Source organism: Panthera uncia, chromosome X (assembly GCF_023721935.1).
Source record: "Panthera uncia isolate 11264 chromosome X, Puncia_PCG_1.0, whole genome shotgun sequence".
In the NCBI taxonomy this organism is placed as follows: domain Eukaryota; kingdom Metazoa; phylum Chordata; class Mammalia; order Carnivora; family Felidae; genus Panthera; species Panthera uncia.
Genome location: NC_064817.1, coordinates 7,862,847 through 7,882,437, shown reverse-complemented (window position 1 = coordinate 7,882,437; position 19,591 = coordinate 7,862,847). Strand labels below are relative to the sequence as shown.

General features: G+C 46.3%; 1 protein-coding gene across 3 annotated transcripts; it reads right to left on the bottom strand.

Annotated features, from left to right (window-relative positions):
• Nucleotides 1–2,122: 2,122 nt before the first annotated feature.
• Nucleotides 2,123–17,632, bottom strand: MSL3 (MSL complex subunit 3). 3 transcript variants are annotated; one of them, XR_007460445.1, is made up of 14 exons: nt 17,482–17,629; nt 16,033–16,115; nt 15,556–15,651; nt 15,125–15,225; nt 14,257–14,342; nt 13,550–13,672; nt 12,695–12,855; nt 11,742–11,900; nt 9,337–9,599; nt 8,569–8,678; nt 4,393–4,492; nt 3,858–3,942; nt 3,215–3,433; nt 2,850–2,934 (listed from the first exon to the last, which is right to left on the bottom strand). XR_007460445.1 is itself a non-coding variant. In XM_049643429.1 (13 exons), exons 1-13 carry the CDS (start codon nt 17,581–17,583, stop codon nt 2,835–2,837), a joined length of 1,569 nt encoding a protein of 522 aa, XP_049499386.1. In that variant the 5' UTR covers nt 17,584–17,627; the 3' UTR covers nt 2,123–2,834. The 3 variants fall into 3 exon arrangements, 1 of the variants encoding a protein (XP_049499386.1); XM_049643429.1 differs by lacking the exon at nt 3,215–3,433 and having other exon boundaries at nt 2,123–2,934; nt 17,482–17,627; XR_007460446.1 differs by lacking the exon at nt 15,556–15,651 and having other exon boundaries at nt 17,482–17,632.
• Between the last annotated feature and the right edge of the window lie 1,959 nt (nt 17,633–19,591).

The following is a 19,591-nucleotide window of genomic DNA, read 5'->3' as shown; positions in this document are numbered from 1 at the left end:
TTCAGGTCATGATCTCAGTTTGTGAGTTTGAGCCCTGTGTCGGGCTCTGCACTGATAGCTCAGAGCCTGCTTCATGTCCTCTGTGTCCCTCCCTCTTTCTAGGCCTCTCCCCGGCTCACAAGCACCCTCTCCCTCTCTCAAAAATAAACATTAAAAAAAAATGTCCCTTGGTGCAATTGTAAATGAGATCAGTTTATTTCTTTCTCTTCATTATTAATGTATAAAAATGCAGCTGATTTCTGTACATTGATTTTGTACCTTGCGACTTTGTGAATTCATGTATCAGTTCTCGGAGTCTTTTGGGTTTTCCATGTAGAGTATCATGTCGTCTGCGAAAGTGAAAGTTTGACTTCTTTGCCAATTTTGATGCCTTTGATTTCCTTTCGTCGTCTGATTGCTGGTGCTAGGACTTCCAACACTATGTTAAACAACGGCGCTGAGAGCGGACATCCCTGTCGTGTTCCTGATCTCAGGGAGGAGAGCTCTCGGTTTTTCTACATTGAGGATGATTGTGTACCTCAATGTTTACAGCAGCGCTCTCAACAATAGCCAAATTATGGAAAGAGCCTAAATGTCCATCAACTGATGAATGGATAAAGACGTGGTTTATATATACAATGGAATACTACTTGGCAATGAGAAAGAATGAAACCCTGTCATTTGCAGCAATGTGGATGGAACCGGAAGCTATTGTGCTAAGTGAAATAAGTCAGTCAGAGAAGGACAGATATTATCACGTTTTCTTTTTTTTTTTTTAACTTTAATAAGGAAGTTTATTTTTATTTATTTATTTATTTTTATTTTTTAATATATGAAATTTACTGTCAAATTGGTTTCCATACAACACCCAGTATTATCACGTTTTCACTCATATGTGGATCTTGAGAAACTTAACAGAAGACCATGGGGAAGGGAAGGAGAAAAAATAGTTACAAACAGAGAGGGAGGGAGGCAAATCAGGAGACTATAAATACAGAGAACAAACTGAGGGGGAATGGGGGCAGTGAGGAGAGGGGAAAATGGGTGATGGGCACTGAGGAGGGCGCTTGCTGGGATGAACACTGGGTGTTGTATGTAAGTCAATTTGACAATAAATTAGATTCATAATAAAAAAAATGTTCCTTGGGGCGCCTGGGTGGCTCAGTTAGTTAAGCACCCGACTTCAGCTCAGGTCATGATCTCATGGTTTGTGAGTTTGGGCCCCATGTCAGGCTCTGTGCTGACAGCTCAGAACTTGGAGCCTGCTTCAGATTCTGTGTCCCCTTCTCTCTCTGCCCCTCCCCTGCTCTCACTCGGTCTCTCTGTCAAAAATAAAATAAACATTAAAAAAAATGTTCCAACAGATAGTCTGTGTTCATTTCACTGGGGACACTTAAGAAGATTCTTGTAAGGGAAAAATTTTTTTTCTTTTCTGGGCCACGAGTAATTACAGATTAAACTTTTCTAACAATTCAAGCACACTGCAGGTACACCAGATTTAAACAGGCACTGCATAAACCAAATGGGATGAAACACAGTAGGAAGTATAGTTCTAGTCCAGATTAGACACCAAAGACTTGAGTCTTACTCAGCAACTAACTGCACTAAGATGATGTTTACTCTGGTTTACAGGTTCTGAATCTCACTGGTCAGTACATGCAGAAATCTCTTTGATGGAACCATTGAGCCATTTTAGATTTTTTAAAAAATTCCCTGTGGCCTTTGTCATTCATGAGCAGTGGTCTTTGGAAGTTAAAGTCCACTGAACTGAGCTGTAAGAAAAGGCAGGCACCACAGTCAAGGCTAGTATGGTACGGGTACCCCTTTAATTGAATTACAACTTTGTGAAGCATCCTGGGGGAGAGGGAGGCACACGAGAGACTATAATGAGGATTAGAAAGGTGTCTTCAGAGACTGTCAGCTGGTAACGATGGAGGAGAAACGTGTTGGCCCAGCCCAGCGTGCAGCATCTCCCAGTAGTCACCTCTGGTCAAGCCATCAAGTGGGGCAAAATCACAGAGGGATAGAAAACAAAAGGCCTTAACAAAGCAGGCACAAAAGTACAACAAAAAGTTATTAGTCAAGAGGTTACCTCACTCTCCCTCTGCAACAAAGAGGCCAAGACCAGAGTGAAAACTCCTGCTTCTTTGCAACAAGATGGGCAACACTTTATTTAGATCACCAAAAATAAGGTTTTACAGAAAGGGAACCATAACATTACACAACAAAGTATAGCTGTAAAATCTCAAACAAGAGAGGCAACACTTTATTTAGATCACCAAAAATAAGGTTTTGGACGAAAGGAACTATAACAAGCAAGTGTGGGGCTGCAAATTTTCTTTTGCCATCGATATCAATTCCCTCTAAAATATTTTGGGACTATTTTGTGATTTCCAAGCAAAACTGAAATTTGGTGGACAGAGCTGTTGAGCCTCGTCACAAGAATGAAAACAGTTTGGAAAACAATTTTGCTTAATGCTAATGAGTAACTAAAAAACGTGGTCATTGCTAACAAACAATTCCAACATCTACTAAAACAGCCTAACCTATACATACTTCCATTAATGTTTCACTGTGAACACAGCTGTTCCTTAACTGCTGTCACAGATGACATGTACAGTGGCAAGGGTCAGATGTTGGAGGCCGTTCAGGCACCCAGGAAGTAAACCTTTACAGAATGACTACAGGATGTAAGCAACTCAAACAAACGGGCCCACCTCCGCCAGAGCCCCGGGGGTGGCTGTTGTCTCAGCCCTGTAAAGAAGGCCCACCATCTCCCCAGACCTTCACTCTTCACTGCGAACCTAGAGCACAAAGCTAGACAGACAAGATGTTCTTCCAGAACCATCAAAACTTTAATAAATCGCCCTGGGGTTCTTGGTGCTATAGTGTGCCTCACAGGCAGCAACATAGGCAGACTCCGGGAAGAAGTCATCGTGGTATTCTGCCAAAAACCTGGAAGAAGAAAAACATTGCCCCGATGATCATTACAGTGAGGGCTGAACACCAGCAAGCAAAACTTTAACTTGCAAGCACTCTAACATTTCACCCCTTCTCGGTATTCCAAAGAAAAAAAATGAACATGATTTTGATTTCTATATACAGATTACTTTCATTGCACGTATCTGGCTTCTGCAGTAATTACCATTTCATCAGAACCCTTCCACTATCAAGTGTACAAATAGAAACAACCTAAACTCCACTAGGTGGCAGGCTGCCTTATACAAACGCTTACCGCAAAAAAGCGTTCTGACCACTTCTACATTTTCATGTTATAAAAACAAACGATAGGGGCACCAGGGTGGCTCAGTCGGTAGAGTGTCTGACTCTTGATTTTGGCTCAGGTCATGATCTCACAGTACGTGAGGTCGAGCCCTGCGTTGAGCTCTGTGCTGACAGCGTGGAGATTCTCTTGGGATTCTCTTTCTCACGCGCCTGCTCTCTCAAAAATAAACTTTAAAAAAATAAACACAAAAACCCAACCTGTAAATGCTAATATTTAGGTTTATGTACACACAACAAAAAAGTCTAATACTTAAGGTACTTATAAAGAAAAAATGTAAAACTAAATTACTATCGATCTTAATCACTTCTACTGTAAAAATTTAATTTTCTATTCACAGTTACCCAACTGGATTCTTCAAGTGTGACACAAAAAATTTTACCTCAATACAACGAACATCCTGGACTCAGAACACAGATAAATTACAGAAAAAAAATTTCCAAAACCCCCCTATGTTACGATTACAGTTAGAACCAATCATACTTAGGTAATACTGCGACTATTAAAAATACCACACAGATTATTAGCTTCCACCGCTGTTACGGAGAAGTTCAGAAAAGATATATAAAAGATAATAAAAAAGAAATCAAAATACCTAAGAAAGAGATCAAAGTGCTTCAGTAAAGCCTTCAGATTCTTCTCAGAAAAGGACATCTTTCCAAGGATTTCTGGAAGTTTCACTGCATTAAAAATAAAACCCAAACCATTTACAATCAGCAGACTCTGGCAATGAGTAGGACATACTGAGGGTCCTTATTTATCCTGCTCAAGCTGAAATTAACATCTATGTTATCAGATAAAACCAAAAAGTCTTACTGAACACAGGGTAGTGGTACAAATGATACAAACACCATTTTTATGAAATTTAAGATTCATTCAGTGCCTTTTTTAAAGAGGTCATTTTTCAATGCTTTTTCTTAGACCCTCAAAATTACAAGCTGTACATAAAAGAACAAGGGTGTGAAAACCAAACTGGAGGGGCACCTGGCTGGCTCAGCTGGAAGAATGTGCGACTCTTGATCTTGGGGTCATGAGTTTGATTGTTAAAAAAAAAAAAAATAACCTTAAAAAAAAAAAAACCCAAAGTGGAAAAAAAAGGAAGAAGAAAGCAGGGGCCAGGGACTTCTCACCAAACAATCGTAGCAAGTGTTGTGCCCCATAAATGTAAGAGGGTGGAGGCGGCTGGTCACTTGGGGGGTAACTGTCCGGTACCAGTTTCCAGGAGAGGACCTGGGAAAAGCATGAGTTGCATGAATTGTTGCATCTTAACACTGTTACCAAGAGATCTCAAAATCTGGAATTGCAGCAGAAATACACATGCTGTGAGGTTCTCAGTCTCGCATGCAGCGTGACATTCTCACTCCCAAGCTTCCTGTCCTTGTGGTGCCTCATGAGTTGCTTCACAGCTGGACCAGAAAATGGGAGTACACAATAATAACAAACCAATGTAGAAGTTTGAAAGTCACTCCTCTAGCTTTCCCACGAAGCCATTTAAGGGCATGATCTCAGCATATAGGCCAGTATAATGCTTTATGTTGAAGAGAACCAAAAACTACAAAATAACAAAGTTCAAAAGAACGCTTGCAAAAAATACACAATATGATGTGTAGGATTATGTAAATACAGAAAAATTACCAAGTAGAAGTACATACCAAAATGTTCAATGTTCATGTCTTATTGGTGGAATTATGATTTAGGGAGTTGGGGAGGATAAAGGCACGTGTTTCCCACGTGGATTACGTGTCAGCGTGTATCTTATAGTTTCCTACGGCAACTTTTTCAAAATATTTTTGCCTTTTAAACCAAGCACACGAGGACCCACCTTCCTTGGCAACATGGAGATACTTCTAATCACCTAAAAATTCTAACAATAAATTTATTTGATTTCCTACAACAACCCTGAAAATGTTTACAATCTGACCCTTTCCAGAAAAAGTTTGCCAACCTTCATCACTTAATGTTCTCCTTGCCTAGTAAAGTCGTGCACAGAAACAAGGAAATCCTCCTTAAGTGAGATTCCAACAGCTACTACCTATAAATTAGCTGTAACTGTTCTGGTCATTTCGTCTCTTTTCCTTTCTTGAAAATCATGCCATATTAGAGAATGAAGTGGTAAAAAGTAACCCAGACATGTTTTAAGGTTTTTCTAATCTCCTAATATATTTGATTGACTTTGGAAACTAATCTGACCCACTGAATCAAGTGAAAATAGACTGCAACCCTGGGAATTGATTTCTTTTCCTTCTTTTTCAATTTCAGAACTGGGGATGGATATAAGGTTTTGTTAAAGTCAGAGCTGTATTTATTTATTTATGTATTTATTTTTTCCTGGTGTTTTATGGTTTTATTTTTCTACATTTAAAACTTGGATCCATTTGGAATTTACCCTAATAAAATTTTAGAATTTTACAAGGTGTTAGGAATAAATTCAACTATTTTCCTCCCCCTAGTTGGATTCCTGGTTTTACCAACATTTATCGACTAACCTATTTTCCATAAATCAGATGCCATCCCACCTTTTACCATAAGCGAAATTCTCATCCTAACATAGTTTCAGAATGAGATGTTGAATATTATTTAGTGAGGGCAAACTTGTTTGTTCTGTTTCTAATAGCCAAGCTTACTAAGCAAGTAATAGAGCTAATTATTTTCTGTCAAAAACAATATGCCAGACTTCTGAGAGCACATTATCCAAATAGAAATGCAGAGCTGTATTTAAAAACCCTCTGATGAGGAGCGCCCGGGTGGCTCAGTTGGTTGAGCGTTCAACTTGAGCTAAGGTCATGATCTCATGCTTTGTGAGATCAAGCCCCGTGTCGGGCTCTCTACTGTCAGCGTAGAGCCTGCTTCAGACCCTCTGTCTCCTTCTCCCCCTCTCTCAAAAACAATAAACACTAAAAAAATAAATAAATAAAAGTGCTCTGATGAGATTCCACAGAAATACTTTAGCAAATTATAGATCTATTCTCCTGAGTTGCTGCTTTGCCTTTTGGGATCTATCAAGTTTAATCTGGAAACAGTAGAGCCAAAGGAAATCCTCCACAAGACAAAGCAGAAGGATGCCCAAACGACCCCAGAAAGGCTGATGTACTCAATTTAACACGATGAAACTGGAGAAGCTAGTGAGTCTCGCCACGGCTCTGCGGCACTCCATGCTAAGGTCCTAGCTTCGGCTTTGGCCTCACCCACCCACCCCACCCATCCGTGGCGCAGATCACTGAGGGTGGCGATTTGGTTTCGGCATCACTCTTCCACGCCCGGCGCCTCAACCTGAAACTCGGCAACTGTCTTGACAGTGACACCTAAAGTTAACGTGGAGGAATCTGCAATCACCGGAACCATGAAACGCACGTGTGCACGACAGCAGGCCATTCGGCTGGTTAGCAGGCAGTCGGCCTCACTCGCTCAACTGCACGTTTCAATGCAGCGTATCACCTCCTATTAACTGAAGGTAAGTCTCACGGAGGAGAACAGGTTTCTAGCAGAGGCAGTCTCAGCAGGGGCATACAGAGAACCACCCGTGAGTACTGATGAGAAAGGTGTGCATCCAGACTCTCCCCCGATGCAGGCCAGCAAACAGCAATGGCAGAGAGTCTCAGGGGAGGCGGATGCAGGGCTTTGGTTACAACACACGAAGATAGAGGCACTTACGAGGGGGGAGTTCACTAAGGCCTCAGGAGTCACTGTTGGGAGCCTGTTGCACCCTCCAACCATTCACTAGAAATCCTGTTCTACTAGGGCCTCTGGCTGGACCTGTGACCACTAGATGGTGGGCTCGCACTGCTCACCTGAGTGGGAATGGCCTTGCCTGAATATTCCCCTGCCTTTTCCGAGAAACAGGACTCTCCTGAATAACACCTGCAGGGCCGTGTCTGAGGAACAGGATGTCAGGGACTGCTCATCCTAGGAATTTCCTAATCTTCCCTCAATGTCATCGTAAAACAAATTAAGTTTTCCAGTTTTTCTATCAAGGGCCAGCCAACTAAGTAAGGCCTTGTGCCAAATCCAGCCCAAACGCCCTTGTGATAAAAATGGTTGTCGTATTTTTAAATGGCTAGTAAAATCACACGAATAGTGTTTCAGGGTGTGTAAATGATATGAAATTCAATTACCAGTGTCCATGAATGAATCGTGGGGGCACACAGACATACCCCCTCACTTACGAGTGCTCTGTAGCCCTCTCACACGACACTAGAGCTGGCTAACCTCGAAAGAGACCGTATGGTACACAACCCTGAAAATGTTTACAATCTGACCCTTTCCAGAAAAAGTTTGCCAACCTTCATCACTTAGTGTTCTCCTTGCCTAGTAAAGTCGTGCACAGAAACAAGGAAATCCTACTTAAGTGAGATTCACAAAATATCCCAGTAGACTAAGACGCCTCCTGAACCCCTGAAACACTCACTACCTACACATCAGTTAACCGGTCTTAAAAACAGAATTTTTAAATGAAAAGTTTCCCCATTTGTAAAACGAAAACCTGGTGGCAAGGTTGTTCTAGAAAATCTGAGGTGATTTAGGACAAGTGCCTGGCACGATGCTGACATACAGCATGCCCGCAAAGGGATGGCTACTAATATTACTATTAAGAACAAATTTTTTATTTTTAAATGATTGGAAAAACACAAGAATAACCATGTTTCATAACACGAACATGATCTGCTATTCAAATTTTGGTGTCTCTAAATAAAGCTTTATTGGAACACAGCACGCCCATTCATTTACATAGTGTCTATGGATGCTTTTGGAATCAGGTACTCTTTTTTTTTTTTTTTACGTTTATTTTTGAGACAGAGAGAGACAGAGCATGAACGGGGGAGGGGCAGAGAGAGAGGGAGACACAGAATCGGAAGCAGGCTCCAGGCTCTGAGCCTTCAGCCCAGAGCCCGATGTGGGGCTCGAACTCACAAACTGCGAGATCGTGACCTGAGCTGAAGTCGGACGCTTAACCGACCGAGCCACCCAGGCGCCCCTGGAATCAGGTACTCTTGAAGGAGACCATGTGGCTCACAAAGCCTCCAATATTTACTCTCTGGCCTTTTGCACAACAAGTGTGCTGATGCTTGTTACATAAAATGAAAGTACTCATATTTCAACAGTCGTGCTTGAGAGATGAGCAGAAGCACAGGGCTGGAATCCTAATGATTTTCTCATTTTAGAAACCAAAACCAATATTCAGCATCATCATCTGAAGCATTTTGTTAATACCCACAGCAGGAGCGACATCCTGTCTCTCAGCAAACCCGACTTCCTCCCACAGGACTCAAGCAGCCATAGGAGGCCGAGCAGTAATGCCAACGCTTTACCTCGTTTATCTCGTTAGTTCTTCTGCCTTCAAAGCCAGCAAACACTGCGCTGCCTTCCTTGCTAGGGGTCAGCGGGACAGGTGAGGATGATCTGCTGTGCACAGGTGTCTCTTTGAAAGGAAGAGGTGTTAATTATTCACTCGTAAGTCACAGGAACTGAACCAAAGACTGCCGGAAGACCATTACCGACGGCAGAGAAGTTATTCATCTTTAACGGGAAGACTTTCCTACCATAAAAGCCGGTACCTCGATTATCTGGGGAAAAAAATCAAGTGCTGATGTACGTTACAATGTGATGAACCTTGAAAATATTACGTTGAGCGAAAGACGCCACAGACAAAAGACCACTTACTGCGTTACTCGCATTGACAGGAAATGAGGCCTGGAAGAGGCAAATCCATCCGGACGGGAAGTAAGCAGTGGTCACCCAGCCTGCTGGATTAGGGCTGGGGGGAGGCAACGGGGAGCTACCGCTACCAGACCCACGAGACCCAGCTACACCAGCAGGTGCCAAGCATCCGACCGCAGGGCTCAGGCGTGGGGGCTCCTCTCTCTCCCAGCCATAGGCAAAATGCTTCATGAGCCTCGGTTGGAGCCAACTCCTGAGCGGAGCTCCCACAGGCGAGCGGGCGAACGTGGCTGTGACTGGGCGCTCGCCCTCACTCCCCTCCCCGACCCCCTTGCCGGCCAGCCTCCTTTCAGGACAGCAGCGGCCGGCACGGGCCAAGCACAAGCGAACAGCTGCCCTGCGCCTGGGAGTGGACCTACTCTTTTCCAGGTGCAGGAAGAGCTTAGGCATGCTGGCGGACGTGTCCTGCTGCCGGCGCTTGGGCTGAGGAGAGGCACTGCTCTCAGACAGCCTGTCACAGTTGGCAGAGTGGCGCGTGGACCGCCTCAGAGACTGCAAGGCTTCCGGCTCGGCCTTGCGCCTCTTGGGGGTGGCTGGTTCACCGGAGGTGGGCTGACTTTCCGTGGACTGCGGTGTGGACGGATTCAGCAAAGGCGGGCTCGGAGAGAGCTCCTCCTGGTTCCTACGGAAGAAGAGAGAGCATCGCACACACCTGGCACACAGAACCTCTGCAAAACCCGGAGCGGTTCTTACATGTCCTCCTTCACACTGAAAACACTCTTGCCTCTCCTCCAGGAGGCTTATAAACTTTCACTTTCAAGTGTGACAAAACAAATGTTTTCTTAAGGAGTAACCAAACGGATTGGGGCGCCTGGGTGGCTCAGGTGGTTAAGCGTCTGACTTCGGCTCAGGTCATGATCTCACGGTTTGTGGGTTTGAGCCCCACATTCGGGCTCTGACAGCTCAGAGCCTGGAGCCTGCTTCGGATTCTGTCTCCCTCTCTCTCTGTGCCTTCCCCACTCACGCTCTTTCTCTCTCAAAAATAAATAAATATAAGAAAAGATAAAAAAAAAAAGGGAGTAACCAGACCTATTAAATCATTTACATCCCCTTGATAACTCTGCAAGGCATGTTGGCATTAAAGCCCCATGCCCCTTTTACATCTTATACCGATGGTTCTCAATCGGATGTCGTCTCGCCCTGCCAGGGGACACTGGCACTATCTGGAGACAGCGCTGTTTCGGCTGTCACCACCGGCAGAGCGCTACTGGCATCTAATGGAGAGAGGCCAGGGCTGCCACTCAACATCCCACAGGGCACAAGAAAGCCCCACCACAGAGAATGATCTTGTTCAAAACGTCAATAGGGCCAAGGTTGAGAAACCCTACTCAAGAGAGTAAGAATACTACGGCAGCTGTGCTTGTGGTGGGCAACACAGCATAACGTACGGAACTGTCCAATCACTGTGCTGTTCGTCTCAAAGTAATGTAACACTGGGTCTGCTATACTTCAATAGATTTTGTTTTAAAAAGCGTAGGAATACCGTGTCGTTCCGTTACGCTGTAACTACTACAAGACTAGAAAGAAAAGCCACAAGCATCCGCCAAGCTTTGTGGAACACACAGTCCACCCTGAGGTTTGAAGCAGGGCATGGGGACATCAACACAAGTCCCCAAGGAGTTGCACAGGCCTCTCACGTAGGGTGAAACCAATGGGAGAGGCGGGGAGGCAGGCAGGCAGGCTGAAAAGAGATGATCATGAGGCAGACAGAAAACCAGGAACGAGGAGCCACGAAGGGAAGGAAGGGGATGGAAGGGAAAGGTAGCCAGAGCAGAGCATGGCGTCTGGCAAGCGGGCAGCTGTCAGCACCCTCTCTTGGGGAAGCAGAATGAGCAGTGGCAGCAGTAGACAGAGGCAGACGGTAGGCAGGCGAGCGGAGATGGAGGTGCGGAAAACATGAGAACAGGCCGCTCTTCCAGGAAAAGAGGCCCAGGAAGACAGGGAAGTAGCCTGTCCAGTGAAGGTACAGACTTCAGGGTGAGATCTCCGACCCTACTCTCTCAACCAAACAATAGAGATTTGGGCATGCTTGGTGACTGAGGAAAGAAAGTGGTGACACAGCAGAGGAACTAACCTTTACTTCAAAGCAAAAGGTGGCCAACCCTTGGAGAACTTTCTCATTTAATAATAACTACTCGAGGAGGCAAACGCTCTTTCCATTGAACAGAGGCAAAAGGAAGAGGCTCAGAAGGCATTTCCACAAGTCACACAACCAGCAAGTAAAGGAGCTAAATTCAAACACACATCTTCCGCCCTTCTCAGCCCTGTGTCTTCACCCCACTTGTCTTTGGGAAGACGAGTTAGCTGCTCAAAATCCAACCAAGTTCTCACACTGGAATCTTCACTTGGTAAAATCTTTCAGAGCCATTTGTGTTTTTTTTTTTTTTTAATTTTTTTTTTTCCATCGTTTATTTATTTTTGGGACAGAGAGAGACATAGCATGAATGGGGGAGGGACAGAGAGAGAGGGAGACACAGAATCGGAAACAGGCTCCAGGCTCTGAGCCATCAGCCCAGAGCCTGACGCGGGGCTCGAACTCACGGACTGTGAGATCGTGACCTGGCTGAAGTCGGACGCTTAACCGACTGCGCCACCCAGGCGCCCCCTCAGAGCCATTTGAAAGTGAACGACTTGGCTAACCCAGGAAAAAACTCCACCTTTCAATCTCCTCCTCCAAACCTATTGGCCCCATAGCATCAGACAGAAATCTTCAAAGACAGAGTCAACTATTTGCTGACATCAGTCAGACTGCAGGCTAACTTACCTGTTAGTGTTTGTGGCACTTTCCTTAATCGGAAGAAAAAACTTGGATGAAGTCACCTTTTTATACTGAACTTGTTCATATGGATAGAGCAAAACCAGTGGGAGCGTGTAATCAAACGTTATTCTTAATCCATCCACCATCTCCTTACAAAGGTCAACGCTAGGAGAGTAAGAGATTACAGATGCAGTAAATACTTTCCAAAATATCAGAATCAAGTTGCACATTTTTAAGAAGGCGGTGTTTTAAAGTTAAACACTATACGTTACACCTATGTGTATAAAGAGTTTATAGATGCTGTCAACAGAAAATTAAGCGCAAACACAAAACTATAGTACAAAGTGAAAAAAGTACACTAGTGATTTTAACATCACACTGAACACAAATGACTACGTTCAGTGTCACATGAGGAGCCCAAGCAGCCTGCGCTGCCGACGGTGGACAGAACCCAATTACTGGGAGCTGAAGGGGGCAAGCCCGATGCACTACTCCTAATACTGGTTTCAAATCCAACACTCTGCCTGGCGGACTCTAATCGAGCTGGGCCACATGCAGAACACAGGCCATGAACACGATAATCCTGACTGGAATAAAAACCTGTTTGCAAACAAGCTGTTTGCAAAATGTTATTCCCCCATTCTGGTGCTTCTCGAGGAAAAAGAGTTATCTCCCTATGTTGTATCACTGAGAAAACCAGGTCTTGGGTGTTGAGGCAGTGCATATGCTCAATGTATCCACACCAGACACCTAAAAAGTTATTGGGCATTTTGAAACAGGGATATTTTGAGATTAAATTTGTTATTAAATGAATTATTAGTGAATTCTTAAGTGATGTATTAAATGAATTCCAAATTAGAGAAAAGGAGAGTGCCACCTATCCTAAATGGAAGTCACTTCTCTAATACACAGAGAGCGTGAGCCACTGAGCCACCAATCCCCCCCTCCCCACTACTCACTTCTTTTCTGCTGGAATATAGTGCACGTTCATATTGGCATGTGGCATAGCATGATGGTGCCGAGGCCTCTCATTGGCTGAAAAGGCTGCATTGATAGCAAAATGCTTCACGTAGGACTCCAAAATAGTTATGATGTTGGTCTGGCACGGAAGCTTCACTAACTGTTAATGAAAACATAGACATCTGATGCACACATCTCGTTGTGTAAATCGTACATTCCAAGAAACAGTGCTCTTGTCTCTATAAACTTTTTAACTCAAAAATAAAGCCAGTTCTCAGGGTGCCTGGCTGGCTCAGTCAGTACAGTATTCGACTCTTGACCTTGGCTGTGAGTTCACACCCCACGCTGGGTGTAGAGATCACTGAAGAATAAAATCTTAAAAAAATAAAGCCAATTCTGCTTGAGAAGAATCTTTTAAATATACTTTGAGGCTCCTTGATTGCTTCTCCTAATCATATCACCATGAAGATCACAGTATAAGTTTTCAAAATAAATGTAAGCAGTGACTCACATCTTAGTGATCAATTAGGGCCACCTGGGGAGACTATGTTCGCAGTCGGCCTCCATGACAGATCAATTACGTCTTAACCTCTTGAATGAAGCCCAGGCATAAGGAGTTTGGCAAAGCTCCCTAGATGGTTCTAATGGACAACCAGGGCTGGGAAAGACTGCACGCCTTAATGCAATCAGCAAGAATGCCACAGTCAGGGAACTTTAGAACCTGACTCAGTACAAAACTTAAAATATGAATTTCATTCTTACAAGGTTTTTAATTATTTGAGTCTGTGATTGCAAAATATGGCTAAATGAAAGCTCTATTACAAATCCACGTTTTATGTATTCTCCCTGTATACCCGTTTCCTCCTGTTGATATAGTAACAATCGTCCTCGAGCTTCTTCTTCAGAACTTCTGGGATTTCTATCGTTATTGTCCTTTCTTCCATTTCCCTTCTTGTGTGTGGCTCCGGTTCTTCCTTCTGCAATGTCACAATTGCATCTTTAACTACTTATAATGAGGGGGAGGGGGGTCTATATCCAAAGACAAACACATGAGAGCCTACTATGAAACAAACGCAGTTAATCCTCAACATTCATACCAGTAATGATGCCACATGTTCTAGAGAAAAGCACATGAAAGGCCCCAGGTTTACGGGTTTTAGGGCACTAAGCATGTTGCAAATGCTTACTTTGCTTCTGTCTCCTTTCAGCGTTGGCAGTGAGATGTATGTTAACTTTGAAGGCAGGCGGAAGATACGGAACTCTGATACACGACATTTAAGCACTAATCACCATCACAGAAATAAAGTTCATGATTTCATTGGAAAGAAAGAAGTAACCATGATTCATGCAAACAGTTTATGGGTAAGAAGAGCCACCAAGAGGTTCATACGGTGACTATAAATATAAAGATTATTTTCCCATAAAAATCAAGTACAGCTCTATAATATCTGGTTAAGCAAATGCATTTTTAGAAAATGATCCACAAGTGGAGAATTTTATCACATAATTTTACCACTAAATATATACCTAAGACAGAGATTTTACAATAAAAACTTCATACCACTTCCGTCTTTTCTTCAATATCACTTTCTTCACTTATTTCTTCATCCTTTTCTTCACTACTGTCATCAGAGGAACTGCTTATTGCTAGGTAAAACAGAAAATATCAGGCAAACCGGCATCATATACTTCCTTAACCTTTACACTCATAATTCGCTAAGGTGGCACGTGTGTCCTGCCGCTGGCAATAATTAACTGTACTCCTGCGTATATTTAAAATTTTATTTTTACATTTATCTGTTTTTGAGGGACAGAGACAAGCAGATTGCAGGTGGGGGAGGGGCAGGGAGAGAGGGACACACAGAATCCAAAGCAGGCTCCGAGCCGACAGCACAGAGCCCCACGCAGGGCTCGAACTCACACACTGTGAGATCATGACCTGAGCCGAAGTCGGCCACTTAACCGACTGAGCCACCCAGGCGCCCCAACCCTGCATATGTTTTACATGCTGAACACAAATACTGGACCTTTTGGAAAAGAAATTTATTTTGAGAAATGTAACACCGATTTCAGTGAAGGTAAAAACCACACAAGTTCATGATCTAAACGTGTTTGGTCACCTAGGAGAGCCTATGGTTCTCTGTTGCATTCGTAACTGGGGTCAAGGCCCAGGAAGTGGCAAGAAGGAAACATAAGGGGTTAGTACAAAGAAAAACACTGGCTGAGAAGGCAGTGGTCACGGGCAAGACTGATGAGATACTATGGGCTGCTACTGTCAAAAACAAAACGGGTAGACATTACACGTAACGAGCTCGAGCTTGAACTGGTTCCCTGTCTGTAATTGCAGCGAATCCGCCCCTCAATCCTGTGACATAAAAGGACGAGGTAAAAGTTCTTTCAGCCAGAGAAAACGAAGTCAAGCCACTCACAGTTTTCATCATTTTCATCCTTGTCTTCAATAGGGAGGCTTTTTAAGACAGAGTCAACACCAGGCAACCTGCAGCGTTTCTTCTTTCTTCCTGTGCTTCTTCTGAAAGAAAACCAAACACCGCTGAAATAAATTCCGATGCCACCTGATATGGGTCTGGAGGTACAAACAAGACATAACAGCAACGATTCTTAGGGACCTAAAAATCATTAAATCCTAGAACATAAATGTTAATCTCCACCTCAGAAGATTCCACAGTAACCTCTCTGAAAACACGGCAGTTAGAATAGCAATTCCTCATTAACACGCTTTAAACATATGACTATTTAACAAACCAGGTCTATCGTATTTTTACTTTTATATTTAAAAAATTCGAAACATTGAGAGAAAGCACACTAAATAACATTCATTTCATGACTTTTGTATTCTTACAGGCGAGCTACAGCTTTCCTTGCCAATTTACGCTGTAATCTCCGATTTTCATCGGTGTCACGAAGGACATGATCTTCAGCTGCCCATCTATCCCAGCTAATCAAACAAAAAAAGAGAAAAGGATACAAAATTCAGTATTTTAGTTTGGTGTGAACAAATACTAACAGCACCTCACAGAAGCAGAAGTGTCCCAAAAGTACTGAAGTTTTAGAACACTACTGAAATATTTTAAATTCACACAAAAAAGATGCAAATAAACTGAAAAAGGAACTCATTCAGGCACAGAAATAACTAGGGTTTCCAGAATCCAAACACAATTGACTTGAAAGTAATCATTCTTCAGAATAGGAAAGGTTTGATAAAAAAGCAGAAACAGGAAGTGAATCTTCTCTACAAGTGTTTCTAAAACTTAAGTTTGCAATGTTCTTGTGCTGCAAAGATGACCAATCTTCAATCCCGTTTAACAAGTACACTCACCTTCTGTTCCAACCATTAAAATGGATCAGATATTCTGGAATCTTTCTGCCTTTTTCGTCTTTCCCAACAATAACATCGACAATCTGAAACCAGGAAATATTGTCCACAAATGACAGAACACACAGACTAGTGCAAGCTAGATCAGGAAAACTAGATCACAGATCTCTTTTTAAAAGAAAAGAACGCATTCTCTCCTTTTTTAGACTGAAAGCTGGGTTGAAACATTTTCCCTTTCAATTCCATTTTTTTTCCTGAGTGGATGCCTCAAAATAGGAAACATCCCTCCAACCGACCCACGATTGGCCTCGGATACCGAGACTGAGTTCAGCTCCTGAAGCCATTGGCCAACCGACTTGTCACTAACACAAGAGTCCAGGCCAGACAAGAGAGCTGCAGCCCTGAGACCTCTGGGAGTTGTAGTCTCCCCAGCTCCGCTGCGTCCAGGGCCAGGACGGCAGAGGATTACGCCCTCCCTCCCAGCGGAGTCCCCAGAGGGAACACCTGGGGCAAACGACGGGGCGTGTCACCCCTGGGGAGACTCGAGGAGGGGAGGGAGGTGGGATAGCAAACAGCCAAGGCTGCGGGGGGAGGAGCCGGAAGACGGAACTCACAAAGCCCGGAGGCTTCAGGAATTCCCCCAAGGCCGGCGTCGCCCAGACGCACCTGGGGCCCTGGGGCCCTGGGGCCCGGGGCCAGCCCCCATCCCCGGCCTACGGGGCCCACTCCCACTCGCCATCCAAACCCCAGGAGCTGCAGTTATGGCTCACTTTCCCCCCCGCCCCCCACCTTCCCCCAGCCCCCGAAATTTAGATGGCACGGGGCGCGAGTCGGGGATCGAAAACCTAAATGCTGCAAGAGGCTGAGGAACGAAAGCTCCGGGTCAACACTGCCCTCGGGTTTGGGGGGGAGGGGGTCCGGCCTACGGGAGGTATCGGGCCCAGACACGATTGGTGCTCCAGGGCAACGACGTCGCTGGTCGACGGCCAGTGCTCTGGCGCTACAGTTTAGGACCTGGCTCGGTCAGTCAGGGTGCCGCACGGGAGCCCAAGCAACGATGCACCGCGCAGAACGGTGAGAGTTAACACGAAGGTAGAGGCCGCCGGCAAACGGCCTCCTCGACGCGCAGCCCTCGCTGGCGTCGCGTGCGCAAACCGACGTCGCGGCCCCGGCCTCGCGACACTGCACGCGCGAGGTTTCGTTTCCGAAGGCGCGTGCGCGGCCCCGCGCCGGCGGAAGCGGAAGCGCCCGGGCCCCGACTCCCCCGCGCAGCGTCCCGCGAGCGCCCCCTGCTGCACGCACGGCGCCGCGCAAGCCGAGGAGCAGCCGGCATGGAGCGCCGGGCCCCGCCACTTCCCCTGCGCCGCGCCGCCGTCCGCACCCGCATCCGCCTCCGCCACCCGTCCCGGGGTCCCCGGCCCGCGCCTCCTCCCTGTCCCTCCGCGGCGGCACCTTGGCATCGTACAGCACTCGCGCCTTGGTGGGGTCAGGCTCGAAGCACAGCACTTTCTCCCCTGAGTGGAATTTAAATTTCATGCCCTCGCTCGCGCTCATTTGCTCATCGTGGCGGAGGGCGAGGCTCCGGGGCGGGCGGAGCGCGCGCGGTGGGGGAGGGGGGGTGGGGGCGGGGAGGTGGCGCGCCTCGGCGGGGGTGGGGGGAGGGAGCGGGGAATGGCGGAGGCTGCGGCCGCCCCGCCCTCAGTCCCGCCTCGGCCCGCCCCGCGCCGCGGCCGGACCTCGGAGCCTCCGGGCGCGCGCGCTCCCGCTGGAGCGCCTCTCCGCGAGTCCCCGCCGGGCCCGGTGAAGGCTGCGGCGGGGATCGCTGCCCTCGGCGGTGGTCTTTCGGCAGAACGGCCCCTCCCGCCCCCGTGGGAAAGGTGGCTGGCCCGGGGGTGGCAGGCGCCCAGGAGACAGCCTCTCTGGGGTGGGCACTGGCGGCGGGCAGGTTTGCCGGCCGCTGCCCTCCAGCAGCCACTGGCCGCGCCGCGTGGGCCATCTTAGCAGAGCTGCGCGCCGCCGAGTGTGGCTACGCGAGGAGGACGTCTGGCCGGAGGACGTCTGGCCGGAGTCGGGTGTAGATATGCGAAGGAAGGGGGAGTGAAGAAAGCACTGGGGCATAACTGGGTTGGGACAAGGTAGTGGCAGACCTGGAGCCCTCCAGTGACAGCGGGTGAGCAGTGAGGCCCATGAGTCCTTGCCTGGTCATTAACATCTTAAGTCCCGCTTCCAGCGTGGTCTTTCAACCCCCAGCACTCGAGTTCCTCCCTCGAGGTCTGGTGCAATACATTGAATACTCCCTAAAGGGGGAAAGTACTGTGAGGCTGGTCCTGGAAGGTACCTGCGCTGAGGGGGTGCTCAGGACATCTTTGATGAACCTATGGCAAGTGCTCCGAGCCTCTTGAAGGGCAAACCTGCAGGCACAGGAAGGACGGTGCTGGGTTTTTTGCTTTCTTTGAGGGGTGGAAAGTGGGTAGTGTAGTTACTGGATTGAGACCGGCCTAGAGACCAGCTTTGAGACTCTGATGTCGTGGTGAACTGCCGGTTCTCCACACTCTGGGCTCTGTTCTGGCCTCCAGAAATTTGCACTTGTCCTCCGCTTCACTGGGTTTCCTGGTAGACATCCTTCACATTTCAATTTGGATACTGTCAGGAGAACAACCCTCGGGCTTCCCCAGGTGAATTACATACCCCTTCCCAGCCCTCTACTTCTCCGTTTCTTGTGTTTACTGTACTCCGCCGTACAATGGGCTGTTCGTTTGCAAAATATCCTCCATAAGATGCCCATCTCTTTGAAGCTGGGAGGGCAGAGCTGCGGGGAACTGGATGAATCTCATCCAGTTCATTACCGCATGTTCCTGGCACACAATAAATGTTTAACAAATAAACATTACAGATTTATGAAATAGAATCCCCAAAACTCAAGTCACCCATGGGATGTGATGGGGGAGAGGAAAGGAGAAATCTCAAGAGAGGTCCAGATTTTCTGGCCTAATGATTTGAGTAAGCAATAGATCCATTGGCCAGAATAAGGGCCGTGAGAGGGACAGGTTGGGGGAAGATGGACAGATAGTGACCTATGTCTATAATGACAATACAGTGGTGGACCAGAACTGGAGCTGTGATTCTTCAGGTTGTGGTTTATTAGGAATGAGCCCTTGATGGTGATGTTCCCCATAAATGACAGGGGAAGCTCCAGGGCACAAGTAATTGCCGTGGCGAAACCACAACTGAATATTAGCTTTTAAAAAAATGTTTCTTGTGGGAGAATGGAGGTTTCCTCTTCAGATTCTAACCTTGCAGGGCAAGACTTTAGATCCTTTCTTGTCTCTCCGTTTCCACCCCTTCTTATGTCCTTGAGCCACACCTTCTTCCCTGTTCCCCCTAAACAATCCAAGAATGCAGAAGCCTCCAGGATCCCCAAAGCTCCAAATCCCACCAATGACAGTCCCCTCTGCAGGCCTTCTCTAGATTAGGAACCACTATAGAAGCCTTCTCCTTTAATGTGGGTGAAGCATCCTTCTCCCTCTTGAGTGTAAAGGTAAAGGACTTGGTGGGCTCTGTG